A 26,685-nucleotide genomic window follows, 5' to 3' on the forward strand; every position below is an offset into this window, starting at 1 on the left:
AGGTCAGTGTTACCTACAGATGAGATTGTGGGTGTGCAGGACAAAAGGAAAATAAGACAAGGGATCTGCTAACACACCTGTAGTCAGGAACCACCCATGGTGGGCCAGACCACTTCCCTTGCCCCTGGAGATATATCTCTTGGAGTCGCATTGTGATTTCCTTCCCAGACAGGCAAGCTTTGCTCAAAATATGTAAATTCAATGTGAAATTTCTCACAGGAAGAGTATTTCAAATGTGGGTTGCAGTATCTTAAGACAACATTGCAAAAGGCCTAAAGGTAAAAATTGCACAAGAGTTTGACACTGAAGTGGGACAGGAAGACTTGGCTTGCCTTCATGGTGTTTTGCTTTGTTGGAACAGAGCTGAAGGTTCTTGTGCAGTGTTGAGGCATTGGCCTGACAGTTTCTGAAAGACTTGTTTTTTCCCCTCTTTCACAGAAGACTTCTTGCATTGCAGTAGATGAAAAGTTTCTGGTGGAAAAAGAATGGCAATGATTCCAAGGAAGAGCTCAGAGATGAAACTGTGATGTATAATGTGTCAAACCTTCACAACGCCACTGCCAATACCAAGAGATGCCTCTTTACAGAGAGGCAGTGGGAGACATCGTGGTCACTTCCAACAGCACATGTTACTTTCATGTGCAGCCAGAAGAGGAATTTATAAGAACTGGAGTAGCACAGGCTCCCTAAAGAGGAAACTCTTACTACTGATTCACAGTATTTCCTTACTGGTCTCTCCAGCTCAGATTTCTTTTTCTAATTTGATCCACTGTACACCAGCTCTCAGATTGATCATTCTATTGAATCCCCACTCTGGAGTGCCAACCTAAATCATCCTAAACACCTTAGCCCAATTTTCCTGAATCTTTATTTCCTTGATGATTCTGTCCTATCTGAATACCATCTATATTGTTACTTCCTGAATGTTGATTAAATTGCCTCATTTATTTTGCCTTACTGTAAGCAATATTATAATTACTGTTTGAATATTTTTAGTATGCATGCATATAAACACCTAACTTTAAAACATCCATCATGTACCACCAAAAGTTATCTTGTGAATCATACTTTGGGAAACACGAGTCAAGGTCTGCCCATGGCTCCAAGCAGGCGCTCTTCATGAACCCTACATTCCGGCCAAGGGGGATGATTCACCTTTCCCCACACACACCACCCACATCCATGTTTGTCCCACCACCGTCTCTGCCTTTCAAATCACACAATCATTCAAGGCCCGAAACCCTGACGCTCCCCACCTCTTGAGGCCTTGGATGACTCCCCTGGCCTGAAGGGTATCACGCTCCTCTGAACCCTCACTGCCCTTGAAGCACTGGGCACTTCTCATTTGTAACTCAGTGTTGGTCTTCTTGAAAGAGGAGGTTTGGGTAGATGCCATCTCCCCTCTCAGAACATCTGCAGGCTTCTTGAGACCACATCTGGTCACTGCAGAGAGTCTGGCACAATTAAGACTAGTTGAGTGAATGTATCTCCCTCACTCCTCAGTCCTCTCTTTGTGTAAAATACAAACTTGAGTCATTTTCCAGCTTCCCACAAAATAAAGTCCCAATAACTTAGCAGACATAAAGAGACAAGGTCTTTCACAATTTGGCCCCACATGTCATTTTATCCCCTCTGCCATCTCCCTGCTTTCCTCCCAGCCAGCACCCCACCCCAACCACACACTCTAGCCACACCCAACTCCTTACTGTCTCTTTGGCTAGTCTCCTTATGATCAACCCATGAAATATACTTCCTGTCTGTCTGTCAAACTCTAGCTCATCAAGTGTTAGCCAAAGTGGCATCTCTTCTTTGAAGCCTTTCCCAGCTCTCTTAAGTCTCTCCTCTGTGTTTTCCCAAATCATTCTAGATATTTTTTACTGAAGCACTTGTCAATGATACTATTATTTCTTGTTTAAATGGCTGTTGCTTCCATTGGTCCATAAGCTCCCAAAAGCAGGTGTCATTCAATATCCCCAGTGCCTACCATAGTGCCTGGCAAATAGTAGGCACTCAAGATTTGATGAGTGACCAAAGCGGAAGTGAAAACATAAGCTCTCTAGCCAGACCTCTAGGACCTGAAACCAAGCATTGTCACAGTTTATCTTGGACAGGTTACTTAAACCGTCCATGCCACAGTTTACTCATTTTTAAAATGGTCAAAGAAGCTAATAACTATAATGAGCTTAGAACAGAGCTCTGCACGTTAAATGCTCAATAAAGTCTTTTATTTAGATTATTCCCATCAAAGGCTGTGCAGCCAGATGTCTCATGTAATGCTTGCATAGCTGGTTTGAACATGGAATATCCCATGAATTTTCCATGTCCGTGACAGTAAATTTTTATGGTCTCTGAAGCCCCTGCCCCATCTTTAGTTCTCTTGAGTTGGGGAATGCCCCTTCTAGCTGTGTTATCATGACTATCCCTGGAGCCCCTGGTTTCTAACTATTCCCCACTCCCCACATCTGCTGGTAACTCTTCTTGCCAGGATCTCTTTTAGGACATCCCAAGTGCAAGTCTCTCCAAAGGGCTCATGTCTGGTACGCAGGAAACACTCATGTCAGTAAGTCCATCATTCTCAGTGTAGGCCAACTTGTACTCTGCTATCATGTGGGGACAGCACCAGACATGAATCCAGTACCAATTCTTCTGTCCCCAAAATTCCAGGGACATCTGTCAAGCCCTCCAGGGGTTTTCTTGAAGCCTCTTACAGGTGACTTGAAGTTGGGAAGGGACAGCATCCCATCCATCACCCCTCTCCTTGGGTTGAGACTGACCCTCTCTTTTTAATCTGTCAATGTACTCTTAGCTTTCTCTTAGCCAAGATGATAAGGGGTGCCCTTGGCTGGCAGAATCATGTTTCATTCCATCTTTTGCAAGTCCTATATGGACTGTGTGATGATTGATTTTACATTTCAGCTTGACTGAGGGTACCTAGACATTTGGCCCAACATTATTTGGATGTGTCTGTGAGAATGTGTCTGTTTATGAGATTAACATTTGAATGGGTAGACTGAGTAAAACAGATTGCCTCCCTAATGTGAGTGAGCCTCACACAATCAGCTGAAGACTGGAATAGAACAAAAAGGCTGAGTAAGAGAGAATTCCCTCTGCCTGACTTCCTTGAGCTGGGACATTAGTCTTTTCCAGCCTTCAGGAACTGAAAAATCAGAACCAACTGAAAAATCAGCTCTACTTGGATCTGGAGCCTGCCAGCTATTGGACTGGAACTGCACCACTGGCTCTCCTGGGTCTCCAACATGTGGACGTTAGATTGTGGGGCCTTTCAACCTCCATAATCACATGAGTAATTCCTTTAGTATGTATACAAGTACATCCTATTGGTTTTGTTTCTCTAGAGAACCCTGACTATGCAGACAGTCTTGCACCTTGCTTTAGGCTATAAAGGCCCTTAAGTAGCTATGATTTTGCTCTCAGTGTTTGGGGTTTCTGTTGAAACGTAGGAACAAAAGGAAAAATCACATTAAAATAACACCAGATTATTATTCTGTAATTTTTAATTAATCGAATTAATTTCCTAATTCAGATCATTCAAATAAGGATCATCTAGAAGACACGGTAAATATTCAGACTTAGAACTTAGACCTGAATGGGTTATGTTCCTCTCCTTTCTCCAACCTCCTACAAAAGGGAAAATTAAAATGACTAGGTTATTCCCCAACTCCTAAGGCTGTGACAACTGTCTTTTGAGTTTGCTCATCTCTCCTGTTTCATAGTCCCTTCTCTTGCTTCATACATGCCTGCACAAGCAGGTATATACTCCTTCCTCTCACCAGCAAACACCAGAAGCAGAAAAATAATGAGAGGAAGCCACAGATGCCTGAATGCTGCTGGGAAAACATTGTGGCAGGAGAGCTCAGCAACCTGTGACCATGGAGATGGTTTGTAATCAGCAAACCAAGGCCCTCGTCTTCCTTCCTTCTCTGGGCATCCAAGACATGGCTGATTTAGAAACCCTGAGCCCACAGACTATTTTCCAGCAACAACTGCATAGCAACAGGATTAATAGCTGCAAACCCAGCAGTCAAAACACTGCCCGTGTCCTGCTTATCAAAACGAAAGTCACGACAACAGGCACACCGGGCTTCTTTTTCTAGCACTAGGGCAGACTTGATATCCTAAACTACATTCTCCATTGAAATTAAACACTAGAGATATATAAGCATCTTTTTAAAAACACATTGCTTAGCTAGCACAAAAGCAAGAGAATCTATAAAGCCCATAATGAAATGAAAGCAAGAACCCTTGAAATTAAGCAGGTACCAAGGCCATCTTTGGCCCCAGGTTTCTGTTTCAACAGCTGCAAAGACTTGGGGCTCATGTGGTAAAGCCTGAAATCCCATTAAGGTAAGGAGTCTATTAGGAGACCCCACCCAAACCTGGTTCCCCTCTCCCAAGGGCTACACCTTCAAGGTAGGAGTGTATGGGAAATAAGCATCATGCAAAAGGACATGTACATATTTTGATCATGGTGATTAGCGGGGAACTCCCCTGCAACTTGTAAAGCCAGCCTTCAAATGCACTTGTCATCTGAATTAATACACTGTGGTGGTACCTTGAGATGATTTGCAGAAGTCAAAGTATACCCATTCTGGAGGAATACCCCCCTACTACTCTGAAATAGCTCTTACCCAGTTGTCAAGATCCTAAATTTCAATAACACCAATTTCAGGGAACTTACCTGCTATTGCTGAGGTATTTGTATTGTGGCCATTCCCTCCTCAGAAGCCCTTTGCTCCTTTGGCTTCTGTGACATCACTTTCTTTTGGGTGTTCTCTTACCTCTCTGGTCATTTCTTTCCAGTCTCCTTTGAGTGTTACATCTCTGTATGTGCTTGTGCGTATGTTAGCTGTTCCGTCGTATCCAACTTTCTGCCACCCCATGGACTGTAGCCCGCCAGTCTCCTCTGTACTTGCCCGTGTTCGGGTCTCCTAATAGACTCCAGGTGAGAATACTGGAGTGGGTTGCCATTTCCCCCTCTAGGGGATCTTCCCAACCCAGGGATCGCACCTGGTCTCCCCAGATTCTTTATTGTCTGAGCCAGGAGGGAAGCCCACTTCCTAAAATGCTGTTGTTCTAAAGTTTCTGTTCTCAGCCCTTCTCACATTCTCCCTGGCCATATTATCCATTCTGGTGGCCTAAAACAGCCTTTTGCCTTGGGCATGCATATCCTGGCAGTATAAGAAATCTTTCCAGGGGTACTCCAACGTGAACAGTTTTTAAACAGTCCATTTCCAGATCCTCAGTTTCCACAGGTACTCTTTCCTAGAATCGATCTGTCTGAAAATATGTCTGTGATCAAGGTGTCTTCCCTCACAAGCTACTGCTCACTCATCCTAAATCTAACTACAGTACATTTCTCCAGAGTTTATATAAAATTCTTTGGGCCAGCAACTTGAAAAATTCATATAGGTACTGAGACCACTAACAATGACATTAATATAGTGAATGACTATAATATGGACAACAAATGCTCTTGTAAGTTAGAAGAGTTCCAACTATGCTTTCAATAAAATTGAAGAAACACTAAATGAAGTTGTCAGCTATTGATCATCAGAAATAGATCACTGATGATAGATCAGTATGTAAATTGGGGCATATAATTCAGAAGGGGTTTAAAGAATTGATTGGCATTGCTATAACAACTCCTTCCATCCTCATCTACTCATTTGTCTAAACAAAGTTTCTCAGCATTAATATCAAAGCAATAAAAAAATATTAAGGGGATTTACACTGGGACCTGTGTTGTTCTAGCAATAAGGAATATTCATTCATGGATACATGAGCTAGTAGAAAAAATCCCAGCCCCACCAATCTCATTAACAGACACACTTCCAGGGATATTTTATTTCTATGTTTAATGATTGCTTATTTAAGATGTATTTGTTATTTTAATCAACTGTATACTAAGAATAATTTTAATAATACTCAGTCTAGAAGAAATTAATTAAAACTTGAAGCTTTATGGTCTCAGGAGGAAACACTTAATCTCTTTTAATAAACATATAAAAATATTTGCTCAGACAAGTATAAGAGAACATTCAAGAAAAATCTTTCAAGCATAAAAATGCATTGCTTTAGGATTACATTTCATTGAAATAAAATACAATTTCAAGGAGAAAAAGGAAAGATGTAAAACTTTCAAGGAGCTTGTTTATGTATTTTTAACAGATGATGAATATATAAATGATAAATCATTATGTTTTACACCAAAAATTAATGTTGCATGTCAATTATACCTCAATTTAAGAAATTATTTTGAATTAAGCTGCTCATAAATGTTTAAAAATTGAAGAGAACATCATCTGAAAGTCTTGATCAAAAATCTCATGTTGTCATTTCAGATATTAAATCTGAAAAAGAAAACTTGGATGATGGTAGGTAGCAGATCACACTAGTTTCTACTGAATGCATTAAAATGAGGGATGTGATCATTTTCTTTCAAAATATTTAAAATACATCAGAATGACATCTTTTGCATACACTCAAATTTATAACACATAATTTTATGTGTCAATTTAATGCATGAGAATAAATACTGTAAAATTCTATTTATATGCTATTATATACCAAGAAAAACTAATCTATAGTAAAAATATAAAAACAGTAGTTTTCCCCAGGAGAGATGGGGCCATGTACTGGCCAGGAAACTTTCCAGTGGTGACAGTAATATCCTATACCTTAACAGAGTTTGGAGGTAGAAAGGCAAACATATTTGTCAAAAATCATTGACTGGTATGCTTAAAATGTGAACATTTCATTCAAATAAATTTTACCTTTAAAAAGTATAAACAAATATTAGAACTCTACTTACTGTTAGTCATTCTAAACAGTTTAGAGGTAAAATGCATTAATGCCTAAAATTTATCTATAAGTGCTTAAAAATAAGATAAATTGATGAATGGATAGATGTAGAGGTAAGTAATGTAACTAAAGCAAAATGTAGAATCTAGGCAGTGAGTATATGGTGTTTACTGCTCAATTATTTCAACTTTTTGTATGTTTGAAAATATTCATAATAAAATATTCGGAGAAATGTGCAATGAAGGGTATACTTTTTCATAATTATTTTAGGGAATGTGTGGACAAAAGTTTGGAGAACATTGGCTTCTATTATCAGCATTTGTGGATGAATCTTCAACCTAAACTTACAGTCCAAACCTCTCTCCAGAATCCCAATCATTATTTCCATCTGTCTCCTGGACCACATTATCTGGAATTCCCATCAGATCTAAAACAACAGATCCAAATACGAATGTATTATCTCCCTATGTCGGTTAAAATATCATCAGCCGCAAATAACAGAATATATGTGTCAAACAAAATAAGGGTTATTTTTCTTACATAACAAGAAATCTGGAGCTAGGTGGCTGCTGGTGTTGGTTCCACAGTTCAGTGATCTCCTGGCTGGCAAGTCTCCAATCTCTTGGCCTTTCCTCACAGTCACAAAATGTTCTACAGCTCTAGGCATCATGTCTGAGTTCAAGACAGGAAGAAAGAGAAGGGAGCAATGCCAGTGATAGCTGAACCTTTTTTTCAAGACAATTTCAGGTTTTCCAGAAACCTTCCAACAGACTTTCATATAAATTCCATTAATCAGAACTGTGTTATGCAACCATGCCTAGCTGGAAAGGAAACCAGGAAGCAAGTTCTTAGCATTCCTATCCTTTAAATTGGATGTAGGATTGGGTGACAGGTGAGTCCACCTACAGTGTCTGTAACATTCTCCCCCAAACCTGCTTCACCTTCTAAAAGTGTATCTCTGTTAATGGTTCCATGATCTGTCTGGTTACTTACCCAAGTAAGAAATCCAGCAGTCATCCTTTCTTCTCTTTCCCCTCTACCTCTTATATCCAATCTGTCTTGATCTTTCATCAAGTCTGAATCTCTCTCAAATCTGAGCCTCCTTCCTAAACCCACTACCCCTGTCTTGGTTCAGGTTCTCATTTCTTATCTGAATTGCTATGGGTGGTGGTTTAGTTGCTAAGTCACGTCCAACTCTAGTGATCCCATGGAACCCATGGCCCGCTAGGCTCCTCTGTCCATGGGATTTCCCAGGGAAGAATACTGGAGCAAGTTGCCATTTCCTTCTCTAGGGGATCTTCCTGATCCAGGAATCGAACCTGTCTCCTGTATTGCAGGCAGAGTCTTTACTACTGAGCCGCCAGGGAATCCCTGCATTGCTGTTTTAGTCTCTTAATTAGCTTCAAGTCTTCACTTCAAGGCATCCTCCACACAGCCCCAGTTTGACTAAAAATAGAAATCTAACCATCTTACCCCTGCTTAGTTTCTGTCTCTAGCTTTGCATAACTTCCAGTTTAAAGGCTAACTTCCTTATTTAATGGAGTTTCCTACTTTCATATAATAATCTACTCTTGAACATGTGTTATCAGTTAGAATGCCCTAGTCCTATCGAGAGTCAGCTCCCCTAAAGACACAGCTTTATTGGAGGGAGTGACTGGGGAAGTCTACACTCAAAATCTATATATCCGTTATGTTAGTAGGCAATGATCTGTCTCTACTACATGTGTACTAAAATTGTAATATGAAAGAACAATAAATTTACAATAGGGATTCTTTCCTAAAAAGCCTAGAATAGTCTCTAAATGTAGTTTGTCTTGGAGATATAATATCCAACAATATATTTAAAGTATGATATCATTGTTTTTCATTTATTTCAGAGACTTGTTGAATGTCTACTATGTACTAGACATTATTTTTTAATTTAGTTTTTTTCTTTTTTAATAGATCAGAGATGACAAGCTGTTTGACTGAAGCTAAAGATGTGCCTCTTTCTGCATACCTAATGACTATTTTACTATTTGGGGCTTATGCTTATTACTGGAACCTGCACACTCATTCTTCTGTCTTCTATTCATTTTCATAAGTAAAACGCATGAGATATTCAAACAAATGTCCAAAGACATAGAGGTAGGCAAAGATGGCAACATGGTAGAAACTGACGTGTAGGCTAAGACACAGTAAAAGCTAACCCTTACAGTTCTTACTCTGTGCCATGCATTGTTCTAGGCACTTTACAAATATTAACTTATTAATCTTCATAACTCTATGAGGTATGTACTGTTATCTCCATGTTGCAAATGAGGAAACGGAGGCTCCAGCGTAGTTTTGCAGTTTGGTGACCTGACTGAAAGCTGTGCCCTAGCACCATCCCCTCTCACCTCCCTCTGCTCCATTTGGGCTCCCTCCCTTCTCACAGTCCTCGCAGAAGGCCCTTGCCTCTCCAGCCTGTACTTTTGCCCAAGCTGCCCCATCTGCTCCTCCTCTCTCTTCAGACTCATTCAGGACCTGCTCAGGCCCACTCTCCCCAGCAATGCCTTCCCTGCCTGATGCCCTTAGGCTAGGGTGCCTACCAGAGCCTTGCCCTCCTCTTGCTATAACTATTTATTCACAGACCTGTCGCTACCACCAGAGTCATCCGGCCAGGCCTGGCTGTCTCCTCATTGTCAGTCCCTGAGGCTTGCTACTATCCCTGGTATATAAGAGGCACTTGAATTAATGCATAGGCTCCCTGGATTTCACACTTTCTTGTCGCCCCCGCCGTACTGTCTGGCACCACATATTGCAGACACTTAGTCAATGGGAGTGGGAGCCTGGTTTCCCCACCAGCGGTTTTATATTAATAAAACAAAGCAAAACAAAACCTGCTCCCGCTTTTCTCCCATCACCACATCACAATAATCCCTGAGGTTTTGCATTCCTTTCCAAGGGCTTCTATTGTCGAATCCATCAGGACCCGGGTTGTCTGACCCCCTCACCGCAGGCCAGGCCGTGCAGCGTGGGGAACAACCTTCTGGACGCAGGAAAGCCTCATCCCGCGCCTTCTCCCAGTTCTTGCCTATTAAGGTAAGAGTTCTGGAGAAGCGCGGGAGGAGCCGAGGGAGGGTCTCCTAGAATCTGCCATCGCGCGGCCTGTGCGCTGGCAAGTCGCTGGGAAACCACAACTTGGGACCCGGGTGCCCCGGGCCGGGTGTCCCGCGACGGGTACTGACAGCTTCTGGGCAGCCTTGGGTCCTACTTATCTCTTCTACCCGAGGCCACCTTCCCAGGTTTCCATAGCCACCAGGGCCGTGTCCTTATTCTCAACCATCACCGCAGGCCTCAAATGAGTCTGCACAGAGCGCTGATTAAATGGGTCTCGGGTTCCCAGTGGACGCTCCTTTCTCGCAGATGCTCCGATAATCACCGCGAGCCGCGCGCCTGCGGGGCGCTTCCCCCGGCCTGGGGAGGGACGGAGGCAGCCTTCCCTCGTTCCGGGGGAGAGCGGGGTACCCGCTCCTTCTGGGCTTTCGATCCCCGGCCCGCGGCGCCCCCACCTATCATAGCCAGCCAGCGGACTTCGGGGTCTCGGTGATCCTCTCACCCGGCGCGGGCTCCCGCCCCGCCCGCCGCCCCGCCCACCGCAGGCCCCACCCGCCGCAGGCCCCGCCCACGGTCCATCGCGCTCCGCCCCCTCCCCGCCGGCTCCCGGCGCTCCGAGCCCGGGCCTGGGGACTCCGGATCCCGCCGCCGGGGCCGCAGCATGGGGCGCTTTCGCGGGGGCCTGCGGTGCATCAAGTACCTGCTGCTCGGCTTCAACCTGCTCTTCTGGGTGAGACCCGGAGCGGAGAGGGCCGGGCAGGGGAGGGGGCTGGGTGGGGGCGCAGGGCTGGGGTCCCCAGGGAGCTGACCGCTGCGGCGTCCGAAGGCTTCTGAAGGCTGGGTATTCAAAAAGGCGGAGGTGAGAAAAAGGCAGACAGAAGGGGGTGGGGGGAGGGAGAGAGGGATGGAGGGGGAGAAAAACGAGAGAGAGATAGAGCAACGAAAAATGGTGAGAAGCGGAGAGACCCCGTGCGTGTGGCTCTTCCCGTTGAAGAACCTCTCTGCCTTGCTTTTCATCTGGAGCCTGATGACACCAGATGCGGGGACACCGGCTTCTCCTTACCTCCAGACTCCCTCACGCACCCCGCACCCCACCCCCCCACCCCGTGCACACACCCCCTTCCCGCTCTGCCTTTCCGCTGGAGCCCGGGCCTGGCCAGGGCGCCGGGACTGCCAGAGGTGGTGCCCCATCCAGAGTGTGTGAAGACAGCCCCTGGCCGTGGTGGGCATATGTGGGAAATCTGGGGTAGCAGTGGAAGTGATATTGGCGAGGTCATCCTTTTTCTGAATTTTAGGGGAGGGTACCGCTGGGTTGGAAGGAAGGGGTTGTGTTCTTCTGTAAGGGAATGGGAGGAAGGGAAGGGCTTCCAAGGGGCGGCAGCACCACCCCACAACGCCCTGCCAGCAGGCTTTGCAAAATACTACTGCTCCCAGCGATGATCTCATTCAACTTTGCATTGAATGAACAACATTCCAGGGATTAGTGGTTCACTAATATTGTTCACAGATAGGGCCACGACCCTTGTCTCCCGTATTACTGGAACAAGATTAAGGCTAGACCATCCCTGAATTCCTAGATATTCTGTCTGAGGCCCTGAAGGACTAGGAGACAAGGTCTGAGAATTGTCTTGTGTGCACATTCCTTCTTGGGCTTCCTCAAGGGACTGCCAGCCACTCTAACTGCTCAGATAGACCCTGAAGGAAAATATAGATCCTGCTTTGGGTGAAGAAGTTCTTAGAGCTGGGAGGGAGCAGCAGGGGACTAAGGGCTTTCAAACAACTAGGATAGAGGAGGTTGGTGACTGTCCTGACTACTCTGGGGATCTTATCTTCCATGACACCAACTAATTACTGAAAGATGGTCTCCACTGGTGTCTGCCAACTTGTAAGCCCAGAGGCCTAGGTGACTCCAGCAGTTCCAAGCTGTCAGAGGCCAAGTTGCCATCCTCAGCATCCTTCAGCAGGGAAAGATGTGAAGCAGGTACCCCATAGACAGTCCTGAGTTTTAAAATTACACATGGCTTTTGTACACTTGGTTATTTGCATCCAACATACTATGGGGAGGGGCATTCCTAAAGGCCTTTTACGTTGTACTTTGTAATAGTCTGGCTTAATTTTAAAGCTGTTAATTATAAGTGTTATGCTTCAGTGACACTCTGACTGCTTAAAAGAGGTCTTATCTAAGCCTGAGAAGGAATTCTTAGACTGGGTTCAGCTTATTTAGTGCCTGATGTCATGCCAGCCTTTCCAGGGATAATAGGCAACATTTATTGAGCATTTTCATTGTGTCAGAGACAGTGCTAAACACATTGCATTCATTATTAACTTAATCCTCACAACACCCTGGATGTGCATACTATTATTATCCCCATTTATACAAATAAGGAAAAACAGAAGCACAAATAGGTCCACTTGCCCAAGGTCACACAGCTAATGAGAGGCAGAAGTGGGCCTCCAACTCAGCTTTCATGCTTCTGAGCACTGTGGTACACATAGTTAACCAGCTGTTCTCAAAGTGAGTCCTGAGCCAGAGCACCTCCGGGAAAGTTGTCAGAGAGGCACATTCTAAGTTCCATCACAGTCCTGCTGAATCAGAAATTCTGGAGGAGAGACCCAGCAATCTTTTTAAACAAGTCCAGGAAATGCTGATGCATGTTCAAGTTTGAGAACCATACTGTTAAACCATCATTACATGAGACTTGTAAAAATAGCATATATGTAAATATAAATATCTATATGCACACACAATCACACATATATATTTGTAAATAAAAATACTGTTCCCTAAGCTGCTAATCTAATTGAGGAAATGACCAAGGCATATAGAGCAACAACAAACACAACAGTATATAATCAAGTGACAAATTTCACACCTCTGACACAGGAAGGAAGGGAGGTAGGAACAAGCAATGCTTGAATGCCCACCATGTGTTAGCCACTAGGGTTAGGCGTGGCCTTTTATATATCTTATCTAATTAAGGAGTTCACAGGAGGGACTTGCCTGGTGTTTCAGTGGTTAAGACTTCACGCTTCCAATGCAGGGACTTGTCGGACACGGGTCTGATCCCTAGTCAGGGAACTAAGATCCCACATGCCACATAGTCAAATAAATAAATAGAAACACACACACAGTAAATAAATAAGTAAGCAATTTTTTAAAAAGTCCATAGCGTTAGTGATGAGTTGGAACTATTCTCCTGAAGAAGGCGGTGTTTAAGCTGGATTTAGAAGGACTGGTAGACTGGAGGTGGACAAGGGTGAGGGGATGATACACCACCACCATTCCCAGCAGAAGGACAGAGCAAGAGTGAGAGTGGCATCTGACAAAGGGATCAGGTTCAAGTGCAGAGATCCCAAGCAGAGTGTGCTTGAGCAAGTTATTCTTATTTCTAGCCTTGTTTTCTCAGCTGAACAATTGGGGTAAGAGTTGTTGAGAGGATTAAAAGGAAAGACATAAAGTATTTGATTTCACCTTCCCATGAGCCCAGTATACAGTAAGTGCTCAATTTTTTAAGATTATTATTAAGTGCCTGGCACACAGAAAGCACTAATGAAAGTTAGCCCTCTTTCCCCAGAGTCCCTTAATATCTGGGAAAAGTGTGTATGTTTGCTGCCAAAGAACTTGCAGCTTGTCTTCATTTACACATTAGCTTCTCAGTTTGTACTTGTGGATTTTCCCCACTAGAACTTAGAATACTCTGAGAGCAGAAAATTTTTTTCTGCCTTGTTCACAAATATATCTCTAGTGCCTAATAGTACTCAGCACACAGAATGCACCCGTAGAAAGAATTAATGAATCGAGAACTTGATATACATGGCCTTTGCTATTTGCACAGATAATCAATTGGCAACTTTATCTGGAGGACCCTTTCTACTTATTACCTGTCGATTGATTCTTTGCACAGATTGGGCCCAAGAGGGGAAGCGGGGCCTTGCTCACTCTCAGTTCCACGAGGAATGGGGACCAGGGACAGGTGGCTCTCCCATGTCTATACCTGTACAACTGAAGGGAATGGGGGGACTTGAAACAAGCGCCTAATGATTTAGAGGAAAGTGATTGTTTGGGATACATAGTCTAAGTATCTACCTTCACTGTAACCAAGGGAACCTGACTGCAGAAAAGCCCCACCCTAGCTTCTTATGTTGTTTTTTCCTGGCTGGAGGATTTGTGGGAAGTTTGGGGAAGAGGGAGAGAGCAGGGGAGAATTTTCCTGGAAGGACAGGCATTTGCCGGGACTTCAAGCATAATATTTACACACACTCTTAGATGCTCGTGTGCCTGCCCATCTGAGGTCCCCCTGGGTGGCAGCACTTCCTTTCCTGTCAGGAACTCACCAGAAGGCAGGAGCAGAGGCAAGCGGGGGTGGGGTATATTTTGTGATCTGCAGTTTGACAAATGGATTTGCAACCTCCTTCTGGCTGCTTGGCTAAAGTTTCCCTAGGTCGTGCTCCTGATTTTATAAACGTTCAACTAGATCCCACCAGAGCCTGGCCAAGGGCTGCTGACTGTATTCACCCTTGAATTTTAACAAAACAAAAGTAAAACCTAGCCCTGAGCCCCACTAATTTAATTTGTTATCACGGTTGATGTCTGACACGTAACCCCTCCCAACATCTGTCGTGTCTAAATTCGGATACTACAATCAGATAGCATGGCATAGTTCCATGCATTTCACTGAAATCACCTTTATTTTTTTCCCTCCGTTGCATAGCAATATAAATAAAACACCACAATCCAACAAGCCACTTGTGTTGGTTTAAAGAAAAAAAAAAACCTGGGCGCTGTTTATTTCTCGGTTTGTTGTGTGTTCAGCGTTTTCCTATCATTGTGCTGTGTGAGCTGCTCAGGGTTGCCAACCAACAGGAAACAAGACCACTCCTTGTCAAAAGTCCGATGCCATATATGGCTTGTCTGAAGTTGCTCCCCTTTCCTTCTCACTGTTGTTAATGCGGCTTTGGGGTTTCACTTGGTGATGTCTAACGGGTCCTTTTAAGAAGGGCTGTGTCTTGTGGGCTTGAGAGTCAAAGATGTTTGACTCCACCAAAGATCACAGAGGTTGCCTCCTCCTCTTTCCCAAACTTATTTCAAATAGTAACTTCAGAGGTACCGCCTATCAGAAAAACTGTTTAAAAAAAAACGATACCTGAAGAAAGTATTCTTTGGGATCCACCCCAAAGGTAGACCACCCCAGAAGGCAATTTGGAATTTCCTCGGCCCTGTTGTCGGATGGTCTCTGCTTTTTTTAATCTTTAATGTTTTTGTAATTTTTTTTTTTTTGGCTGTGTTGGGTCTTCATTGCTTTGCGTGGACTTTTCTCTAGTTGTGGTGAGCAGGGGCTACTCTTCAGCTGCAATGCACAGGCTTCTTACTGTGGTGGCTACTCTTGTAGAGCACAGGCTCTAGGCACTCGGGCTCCGGTAGTTGCAGCACACAGGCTTAGTTGCCCTGCATGTGGAATCTTCCCAAACCAGGGATCAAACCCGTGTCCCCTGCATTGGCAGGCAGATTCTTATCCACCGTGTCACTAGGGAAGTCCTTGTCTCCACTTTTGATTTCTGTCAAGGTGAGGAGAGAGTGCCAGCTGCCAGCCTCCCCTGTTGTGGATGACAGGGGGCACCCAGTGTTGCTGGGAGAGGCAAGGGCCCTATAATAGGGGCCAGCCTGCAGAAGCAAGAGCTATCATCCCAGTAGTCTTACAGACCTCAGCCAAGTCTAGGCAGCATGGCAGTTCACATCCACGGATTCAAAGCCTAGAAAGTAGATACTTGCATCTCATTGAGTTTATTCCTGGCCATAGTATTTACTAACCAGGGAAGCTTGATGAGTAAGCTGTTTAACCTTGAGGCTTTTCTCATCTATATAATGGACTTAATCAAGTACCAACATCAATCTATGATTTTGGTGCAGATAAAAGAGTAAATGAATGTAAAGTATTAGGTATGGTACATGTGCATAGTAAACACTAGGACAAGATTAGTGGTAATCCTGTTTAAACACTAGAAGACAGGAAAGACTAGGAAAGTGGAATCCAGAATCTAAGAGATTCGTGAAAGTAAGGAAAAGTGGGAAGCAGGTGTCCTAAGTCTAACCAGTCAAGCAAAGTGGCAAGAGTCTTGTAGCTTATTGAAGGCCTGAAGTCAAAAGGAGAGATTCTTTCCCCTGCAGTTAGTCACTCAGCAAATATGTGCTGACCACCTAGCATGTGCCCAGCACCCTGCCAAGTGCTGGGCATTCAGAAATGATTAAGATACATTCCTTGATCTTGAGACACTCAAGACGCCTTTATTTGGTGCTTCACTGAGCCTTTTTTTTAATTAACTTTTTATTGGAGTATAGTTGCTTGACAATGTGGCGTTGGATTCTTCTGTCCAGCAAAGTGAATCAGCGGCACGTGTACACACATCACCTCTTTGTTGGATTTCCTTCCCATTTAGGTCACCACAGAACGCTGAGTAGAGTTCCCTGTGCAGGTTCTCCTTAGTTCTCTGTTTTATTAGTCAGATCATGAGCCGCACTCCCTTGTGCCTTTCAGTGTAGTTTATCTTCTCTCTCATGTCATTGCTCCTCGGGGCCTGGGTGCGCCATGCCGGTCTCCTCCTCCTCCCATCCCTCGGCACCTGGAGGAGTTTCAGCCGTCACTGACGGGGCTCTGGGTAATGCACACCAGCTTGGCGGCTGCTTGTTTCTTCCCTGTCATGCTTCTGAGCCCAGTGGGTGGAAATAGGCAAACCCCATGATCAGTGCCTCTCACCCTTCAATGTGCATACAGATCACCAGGGAATCTTGTTCAAACAAATATTCTGATTCAGTAGGTCTGCATTTCTCAGAAGCCCCCAGATGTTGCTGCTGCTGCTAATCCAGGAAACACATTTTGAGAACAACTGGTTTAGATGTGGCCCTAAGAGATCAAAGGTGCCCCGGTGGCTCTCATTTCTGAATGGGGCAGGGAGCGTCCTCCCTTTTGGCCTGCTTATCTGGCTTCCTTGTGGCAGTTCTTTTTCCAGTTACCTCTCTACCATTATTCTTCTTAGATTTTTCTTTTACATTGAGCGTTGATGGTTTCTACAGTTACCAGGAGGTCATCTGTCCATTGTCCGTGGCATTTCACTATGTTATCTCAGAAAATGCAGTATCTTTGAGTCTCCAGTCATGCGTGACAAAAAGGAACATAACTTCTATCCCCCACCTTACCACTGACAGTTTATATCACAACAAGGCTGTTCTCCTAAAGCAAGTGATACTACACTAACCGTCATGTCATTCTTGCTAGGGGAATTAAGGAGAAGGAATTGAAAAAGAAGTGGGTAAGGTGGGATGACCAGATAGGTTGAGAGCGCATCATACAGATATGAATAGGGGTTACCTTGGCTTGCTTTTTTTTATCCTGTTTGAATTTTTTTTATGGGCAAAAATAACATTCACATGATGCCTTGGCTTACAAAATGCTCTTACATACATGACCCATTTGATCATGAATCACAACAGTCACATGAAATAATGTAACCCCCATTTTACAGATGTGGAAGCTGGAAGGCAGACACAGTAGATGGTGTGTCTAGGATCAAAGAGTTAAAGAGGAACAAAAGCAAGATTCACACTCAGGTCTTCTGATTTTAAACATTGTGCTGTTTTCACCAGACACACTTATGAAGGCACTTGGAATGTAAGGTATAATAAATGCTGCAGACTTGGAAAATGTGAAGTGTGTGAACAGAGAGATTACATCCAGTGTTTGATTGTCTTGATGCATTCCAGAAATGCAGATACAAAAAAGATGCATAAAACACTCTGGCATACGGGAGAAAGAGGGAGAAGTTGAGAATACCTCTGATCAGCTTAAGGCAGAGGAAAAGCAAGATGGGAATTGATAAAGGGTACATATTGATATCAAGAGATAGTGTTTAAAATTAATTTCAGTAAGCAAAAACTTGAAGAAGAATATGAAACATTACATAAATGACAGGGAAGCCTGGCGTGCTTCAGTCCATGGGGTTGCAAAGAGCTGGATACGACTGAGCAACTGAACAACAAAATATAAATGGAAGCTATGTGATAGCTGCTTTCCCATGCATATTTTCTATTTTAACTTCTTTAAACCCTCACAATGACCTTCTAAAATAGCAGCTATTGTCACCCCTAGTTTACATATGAGGGAACAGGCACAGAGAGTTCAGAGCCTTTTCCAGGGCCTCAGAGCTGACCAGCGGCAGAGCTGGCTTTCCGTGTGTGGCCCCAGCATCTACCCTCTTAACCACTCCAAGTCTACAGACTGACAAGGAGAGAAGTTTGAAGCTGGGATGAGCATGTTAATTCTAGAGCATGTTAATTCTGCACTCTCCAATATGGTGGCTGTGTTACTAACCACATGTGGCTTTTCACATTTAAGTTAACCAGTATTAAAAGGAATTTAATATTCAGCTTCAGTCACACTAGCCACATCTCAAGTGCTCAATGACAGTGGGTCACCAATGGCTGCAGTATTAGACAGCAGAACATTTATATTTACATCCTTGGAGAAAGTTCTATTGGACAGCTCTAGCCTAATTTATTCTTTCTCTCATAAGTTATCTTCTCCTGCTTTTCTCAATTGGATCTTAACTAAAGCTAAAGAGAGAGGTGGAACATAGCTTCTGGAAAGGGGCCCTGACATACTTAGCGTAGAGGTTTAGAAAACTCCCAGCTGTTACAGAGAGAGCTAAAGTAAAAATTAGTAGAGGAAGACAGCAGAGGTCTAAGTCATTAGAATCATGGCCACAGTATTTCCTATCTTGAGTAGGATTAAGTTTTCAGTTTTAATGTAACATTAGTCAGTCTCCCTCCATAATAATCATAAGTGCTGGGCATTCACTGTTCTCAGTGTGTAAGATGAAGTCGTTTAATTCTCTCAGGGAGGCATTATTATTACCTCCACTTTGCAGCTGAGGAAGCTGAGGATTAGAGAGGTTAAGAGACTTGCCTGAGGTCACAGGACTAGTAAGTGACAGAGCTTGATTCAAACCCAGGATGCCTAGCACCCCCATTTTTATCTGCTGCAGCTCCTCGACAACACAGCGTATACAAGTGGATGTTTTTATTACTAACCTGTCCAAGTGCATCATTATTCATTCTGAAAGCTCAGAAGAGGTGAAGTTTTCTACAAGAGCAGTTGGCGAATGTTCCAAAGTGTGTGCCAACCCCTGTCCTCTCCGTTGTAATTGTGATTGGGGAAGCGTCAGCTTATAAACTAGGCCAAGGGAATGGGGAGGGACAACAGAGCCGCCCAGTGGGGCAGGGATGGGCCTGGAAGCTGCTGCCACTCTCTCAGGAAGCCCTTGTGGTCTCTCCTTGCCCTAGCTGTATCTGTCTAGCCCCCTTTGAATGGCCTCATGCTGTCTGCCTTCCTGACCCCAAATAAGTTCTGGTCAAATAGCTGTTAAGAAAATTCTCTCTAGAATACAAGACTCGTGATTCCTACTGGGTTCCATTCAAGCTAATTTTTTAAATTAAAAACGTGTTTTGGCTTGTTCCAATCTAATGTAAATTTTACCTGAAACATTTTTTTCTCCCCTCCCATTGTCTTTCTGTAACAACTAAAACTGGGCGAAGATTGTTATTATTGGTTGATATTCAAGAAACCTGTCTATATGCTCGAGTAGTTCTCTCAGACTACCTTGTAAAATATTAGGCCATAAAATAAGTATTGTTTAATATTCCATTTGTGGACTGTTCAATAAGGAAATATTCAATTTGCTTGTGTGAAGCTCCATACAGATGAGATGTTACATGTTTACTCAGAGGCAAGTCTGGGATGAAGCCAGCTAGATGCTGCTAGGAGGAAGTTCAGACAACATCCAAAAAACCACTTTTGTCCTCCTGGAGCTGGTCCTCTAGGTCATGTGAGATGGACATTGGGTTTAAATCAATTTGGTAGCTTGGTAGATTGGATTTTACTTTAGTTGTACTTGATCTTCATTTGATAAAGCCATCTGCTCATTGGAATCATTAGCCAGTAGTCTGTGGCATTTGTTTTAATGTGTGAAGAAAACCATATAACCATCATCTGTCTCCTAATTCTGACGGATCTCCCTTCTCCTTTTCCTTATACTTCTTTAGAAAAATGCAGTATGTACAACCACTGAATAAACTTTGCCTATCTCTATTTAAGTTACCTTCCTTATCATTCAGAGGAAGCTTTTCATCCTGGCTCAACTTCCTCTCCTGAATTTAGTGTCTCCCCAGTTATTTTGTGCAAAGCATCCCCCCAACTTCAGCAATGTCAGTTGATCCATACCAGTTAACCCTATAACAACCTAAACAAACAGAAGAAGATGTGTTTAACACAATTATATCGCCTGATTGTCTTTCTAGATAGATAGATAATGTCCCAGTCTGTCGCAGTTTGGATGGCAGAATCCTTCCATTGGGCTTTCCTGGTGACCCAGATGGTAAAGAATCTGCCTGCTACACAAGAGGCCCAGGTTCAATCCCTGGGTCATAAAGATTCCCTGGAGAAGGGAATGACAGCCCACTCCAGTATTCTTGCCTGGAGAATTCCATGGACAGAGGGGCCTGGCAGGCTACAGTCCATGGGGTCGCAAAGAGTCGGACATGACTGAGCAACTGACACACACAGACACCCTTTTATGGTACCGAGAATTAAGCATTGATCTTAAAATCTATCCTTACCTGAAGGAAGTCTTTCAGGAATTTCTTAGCATGAGCTTGCTCTCATGAAATCGTTATAAGGAAAGTCATGTGGGAAATCAGAAACACTGGGATCTAACCAGTGTATTTCCAGACTGACAGCCGTGCATTTCCAAGCTAACAGCCCTGTCTTCGTCCACTGCCCCCATCCTGCATCCCAATTCCACCTCACCTGGTCCTGATGTGGACGCAAGGACACCAACCTTCCTCTGAGGTGGTTTCGCCTGGATGTCATATGGCATTTGGCTCTTGAATTTCTTCTGACAAAATCCTTCATTTTGAGAAAGTGCCATCTGAATCCTTGCCTTGCTTTCACTGCATAATAGGATGAAAATTTCGTGAGCTGGCTTTCCTCTTTGAGAAAACTAGTATCATCCTCTAGAGCAAATGTGCTTCTGACTTTTGCCTGCTAAAAGGATGAAGCTCCATTACCCTTATGGTTTCCTAATGTGGTTTGCAATCAGATGAAGAATTATGAGTGTTCATTACATGATTCCATCTGGGCTGAGAATTGCCTCCAAGAGCAAGTATTAGCTTAAAAGCTTTTAATGAAATCTCTAGGGTTGAAGTGTCATTTTCTGCTTTGTGTGACGTCATCCCGAAGAAGAAAATTGCCAACAAGTTGGGTAGGTAGATACACAATGGCATTCACCCTAGAAGAACTAGAAATACAGAATTCATTTTGTTTATTCTTTCCTTTAAGGGTGCTGTGTGTGTGTGTTGCCATGATTATGTTAAATCTTCATATGTTCTGCCTGTAAAAGGTGTATATAGATTTATTCTTTGTGTTCATGCCTGATGCCTGGCATGCATCCTTACAGGCTGGAAAGACACATAACTGATACTAGCTGCTCTAATTATTTTTCTGTGGGCAAGTGTTATGCTGAGTAGACTCAACAGTGTCTTCACACAGTGCCATCTGAGGTGTCTGCCCAGTGTTCCCCAGGTGCAGATGAAATTAAATTAGTACTTTGAAAGTATTCCCTTGGAGGGCTGTGAAGGAGGTTGTCCACAGTTGCTCCTATCAACCTGTCTTAGGTCACCATAAAGAAAAAAAAATTACTATAGATTGAGCTGCTTAAACAACAGGAATTTATATCTCATAGTTCTGGAGGCTGGAAAGTCAAGTTCAAGGTATCCGCCAGTTCAGTTCCTGATGAAAGCTTTCTTCCTGGCTTGCAGACGGCTGCCTCTCCCTGCATCCTCCACGCCAAGGAGAGGGCTCTGATGTCTCTTATAGGGAATCCCCACCTCATGACCTCATCTAACCCTATCACCTCCCAAAGGCCCCACCTCCGAACACCATCACAGTGAGGGCCAGTTAGGACTTCAGTGTCTGAATTGGGGGGAGACACAATTCAGTCCACAGCACAGCCTAAATGGCACCTTTGTGAAGAAGGCCCTCCATTCATTCACTCAACAGATGTCTGTTCGGAACTGGTTGTTCAAAGGAAATGGATGAGGAGCTTGGGACACTGCAGTGTAGACCCTGTGCTTGCCCTCACACAGCTCAGGCCTTAATTTTCTTTAAGTTACAAAAATATTTAAACAGAAATGGTTATATAAGACATGGAGGAAGGCACATACGTAGGCCAGGGTAAGCTTCCTAGAGGAAGTGACGTCAGAGCTGAAAGCTATGAGCCAGGTGGAGCGAAGAGGAAGCTTTCTAAGCCAAGAAAATAGCAAGAGCAGGGTCCCCAGGTGAGAGAAGGAACTGTGTGTGACTAGAGAGAGCATCTGAGGACTATTACAGCGTCTCCCATCTAGGCGCTTCCCTGGTAGCTCAGCTGGTAAAGATCTGCCTGCAGTGCAGGAGTCCCTAGTTCAGTTCCTGGGTCGGGAAGATCCCCTGGAGGATAGGATAACCACTCCAGTGTTCTTGGGCTTCTCTGGTGGCTCAGACAGTAAAGAATCTGCCTGCAATGCGGGAGACCTGGGTTCCATCCCTGGTTTGGGAAAGTTCCCTGGAGGAGGGCATGGCAACGCACTCCAGTATTCTTGCCTGGAGAATCCCATGGACAGAGGAGCCTGGCAGGCTACAGTCCACGGGGTCACAAAGAGCTGGACGTGACTGAACTAAGCCCACACACCCATCTAGGGAAAAGCACATGAACTGTCTGAGAACATCCCTAAGTGATGCTTTTTTTCTGGAGGATTTAGTCATCAGATAACAGAGTAGCATGTATTTGCTGTTTGTGGTCAGCATGGCTACCTTCTGCTGGAGGTGGGGGTGGGAGTCAAGGGGAGCTAAGCAAAATGGAGGACCCAGGCCTGGGGGGTAATATTTGCAATTTTCTGTCTCAGCACTGTCCATCCCTTCAATTAGTGCCTTCCTAAGAACCATGTTTTTGATCCACGAAAAAATAATTTCTGAAGTAGAAATATATATCCTCAAGATAGAACCTTTCATCAGCAATCACAGGAAAGTGGAAATAAATACAGTACAATACAGTTGAAATCCACTAACAAGCTTTGCTTCATGTTAAATGACTTGTTTATGGCAGATGGGCATTACTTAAAAGAAAACTTTTTGTCCATCCACTTTGCATTAAAAGTTTTCTAATCAAATCTGTAGTCCTATCCCCTGCTACTTTAGTTTTAAAACATGCACTTTCTCCACAGACATGCTTACAGTTTGCAACTTTGTCCTGCAGACTCTACAGAATATAGTTAGCTACTGAAATAACTTGTCCGTGAAAATGCACAATGTAATTGTACCGGGTGATCCCTGATCTAATGGCGAGGATTTATATGTCATTGTCTGTTTCTTTCACTTCTATCTTCTCTATTTTACTGCTGTCCTCTTTTTAAACAGTGCACACACTTTTGCCCTCAAAATCCTGTTGCATAACATTCTCTGAGTGCTTAATGCGCAACTGGTACTCAGAAAAGAAATGGCTACACAAAGAATGATGATATCCGGTGTCTTCTCAGGGGCTGGTTCTCTGATGGAATTCTTACCCACAGCGTTAAGAGTCTCTCTTGGGCCACAGAGGCAGGATCAGCTTCTCACAATCCCCTGAGACCCTCTGGAAAAGGAACTAGATCTTCTTTATCTGGTGAATCTTTGCCTCCTGGCTCAACATCTATTGAACAACAATAGATGTTCAATAAATACTTATTAAATGATTAACGTCCAAGCCCTACTCATGCTGTTGTATGAAAAAGTCCATTCCTGGAAAAACAATATTCCTAATGGCAATTGTTGCAAAGGCATGGGGAGTGATACTGGTCCTGGATGCAGAGCAGCCCTCAGCAAAGTTCTCTGGTTGTGAGAGTGGATCCTTCATGGTCCTTGCCCATCACCGCATCCATCCTGTAGCAATCCCAGTCTGGTCTTCAGCCACTCAGGTCACTACCTGTGGCTCCTCACTGTATCTGACATCACACAGCACTTGTCCCCATCAAAGTGAAGGCTTCCACCTCCTCCTCCCCTCAAGACCCTGCCACGGGCTTTCCACAATGGTAGCAAGCTTAGTAGAAGCCGTGAGCCACGTGCTGTAAATCCAGTTTCAAGCTCCACACTCTGACTTCCCCCAGAAGCTTCTCTCTCTCTCCAGCACAGGGTTCCACATAAGGGAGCGCAGCCCTTACCCGAGCTGTTCCCTCTGCCTGCAGTCCCTCCCTGCTCCCCTAACTCATTCTTCAAGATGTAAGTCAAAATGGAATGTCTTCTGCTGACAGCCGGTCGTCAGAGTTTGGTCTAATCCCTGAGTAGTGATGCAGTCCCATGGAGCACACTTCCTGCGTCCTGTGACATTTATTAGTTTATGGGATTATCTTCCATGTCAGACTGTGCATGTGTGTTAAGTCACTTCAGTCATGTCTGACTCTTTACGACCCTATGGACCATGGCCTGCCAGGCTCCTCTGTCCATGGGATTCTTCAGGTAGGAATACTGGATTGAGTTGCCCTCCTCCAAAGGGATCTTCTTCCTGACCCAGGGATCGAACCCACGTCTCCTGCACTGGCAGGCGGATTCTTTACCACCAGCACCCCCTGGAAGTCAGACTGTCTTCTTCATTGTTGCTTCTTTGATGCTTAGCATGGTACCCAGTCAGGACCATAGTTACCTTCGAAAGATATGTAGAAAGGAAAGGAGAGGAGGGCAGCCTTTGTCCCCATGTTGGCTGAGGTGCAGTGTTGTGACTGAATGCAAAGGATGGACGGAGAATGGGGGCATTGTGCGAGGGGTGGTGGATTTGTCTAGGAGGGTTAAAATGTAGGCCTAGAGGCTCACTCAGTGAGACATCTCTTCCTAGGTTTGGGAGGCACCGAGCGATGGGTCTTACTGACGCTAGACTTGCTCACTTTGTCCCTAACTGCACTGGACTTGATGCGAATTATTTTCACTCAGTTTCAGGTATGTGGTAGAGCAACCAAAGCCCAGTGAACACAGAGTATTTTAAGTCTTACAAAAATGGTGAGTTATAAAGGACCAAAGGACTGTGTCATCTCAGCTGATACCACTTTCCAAAGCAGGCATAGCTGTCATCTGGAGCAGCCTACGACTTGACCTGGTTCACACCCACAGTGTTCCCAACCTGGCAGCATGCTGGGAGGATTCCCTCCACAGTGACGACACCCAGCTGCCCCACAGTTTCCTGGACCCAGGAGGAAACCCTAGGTTTGGGGTTGGGGGGGGGGGGGGCGTGGATGAGCACGCTCAGATTTTTTTCCTCATTGGCCCTGGGGTTTTAAATTGCAACCTCTCTTTTAATTTTCCGTTATGCATCAGACACATCTGTGCCAGAAGCGGACAAATGTATTCCGTCTGGGAGGATGATCCCAGACGGCTATAAATTAGAGCCTGTGTACAGAGATGCCAAAAATGTGGCCTCGTGGTAGGGTGTCCCTGGGACCAGTCACCTCCTCCACCGTCTGCTCGGTGGCTGCAAGCCTTGGCCTGATGCCTCTGTCAATAGATTTTCGCTTTGTGTTTGGAAACTCCACCGAGTGGCTGCAGAGGTGGGGCGGGCAGGGCTGCTTGTGAGGTTCTACTGGACACAGCCATCCAGGCAGCACCCCGAGGACAGGGCTATCCCAAAGGGCATCGCTCTCTTCCCTGTACAAGAAACAGTAATGATCTCCAAAGCCAGTTTCCTCCCAAACTAAAGCCCAGCCCAAGAAAACTCACCCCAGTTTTTTTGTATTGATGAGATAAACTACCATATCCGGCTTTTAAGCTTATAATATACCTGCTTCACCCACAAAACTTCGAGAGGATCGTGCAAAGAGAAAAGTCACCTGTAATTTTTACCTTCCAAAGAAAAATATTCTTAATGTTTTAACAGTACTCCTTTAAATATTTTTCCATGCCTTGCTAATGTTTTTTAAAGTGCAAAAATCTTTTAAAGCTGGTCGAGCAGCCCAGTTCCTTTAGCTGTCCCTCACATTATCCAATTAATGCTTTCCTCTAAGTACTGGAAACTTTTAGTTGTTCCACCTCAGAGAGTCCAGCTGGTAGAACTCTGGGCCTCCAGTTCCTCCTGCAGACATCATGCTGCTCTACTGAAGAAGCTGGCCACCAAGGGAATGGGCCTTGGGGGAATAAAGGGTGAAAAGAGATAAAGTCTTCATATAAATCTAGTCAGAGAGCCCCAGCCCTTCACAGATAGCCCACAGAAGGACCCTGTATAAATAGGGCTCTGACCCCGACTTTGACATCATTTTCCTTATCTCTGACTTTGATGCTTCTGCCTCCTTGTTGCCAGCCTCTGTGTCTGCTCTGCCCTACTGGGGCCGGGGCAGCCTCTGAACTAATGGTTCGGGGATGGCTTAGGCAGCCCAGCTCTAATCGGATGGGTTGGCCAAACCAGGAGGCTCTTTTTACATCTCTGCTCACTTTCCTGTGGTTCTTTGAGTCCAGAAGGTGCCATTGAGTAACTGCTGAACTGATATAGTGAAATTCGAGATGGTTGTTTGTGGAGAGAGAGGAAGCCATGGCGGGAGCCCGCTGGGACAGCCCTGCAGTGGTAGGGAGGGCGTTCAGACCGGTGCGGAGCCTCACAGAAGCCCTCACAGCAGCAGAGAAGCAGGCAATGAGTCTAGCAGCCGCCAGCCTGCCCAGCCACCGCCTGTGCCAGCCACTCAGCCTCTCC

At 44.5% G+C, this 26,685-nt stretch overlaps 1 protein-coding gene across 1 annotated transcript in view; it reads left to right on the forward strand.

Moving 5' to 3' along the window:
• Positions 1–10,504: 10,504 nt before the first annotated feature.
• The window catches only part of TSPAN2 (tetraspanin 2), a 40,316-nt gene continuing 24,135 nt past the window's right edge, over positions 10,505–26,685 (forward strand). Inside the window, exon 1 of the mRNA XM_061121076.1 lies at positions 10,505–10,630. Within this exon, the coding sequence (XP_060977059.1) occupies positions 10,562–10,630 (69 nt within the window). The 5' untranslated portion in view covers positions 10,505–10,561. The remainder of the gene's footprint in view (positions 10,631–26,685) is intronic.

The sequence above is a fragment of the Dama dama genome, chromosome 20 (genome assembly GCF_033118175.1).
Source record: "Dama dama isolate Ldn47 chromosome 20, ASM3311817v1, whole genome shotgun sequence".
In the NCBI taxonomy this organism is placed as follows: Eukaryota; Metazoa; Chordata; class Mammalia; order Artiodactyla; family Cervidae; genus Dama; species Dama dama.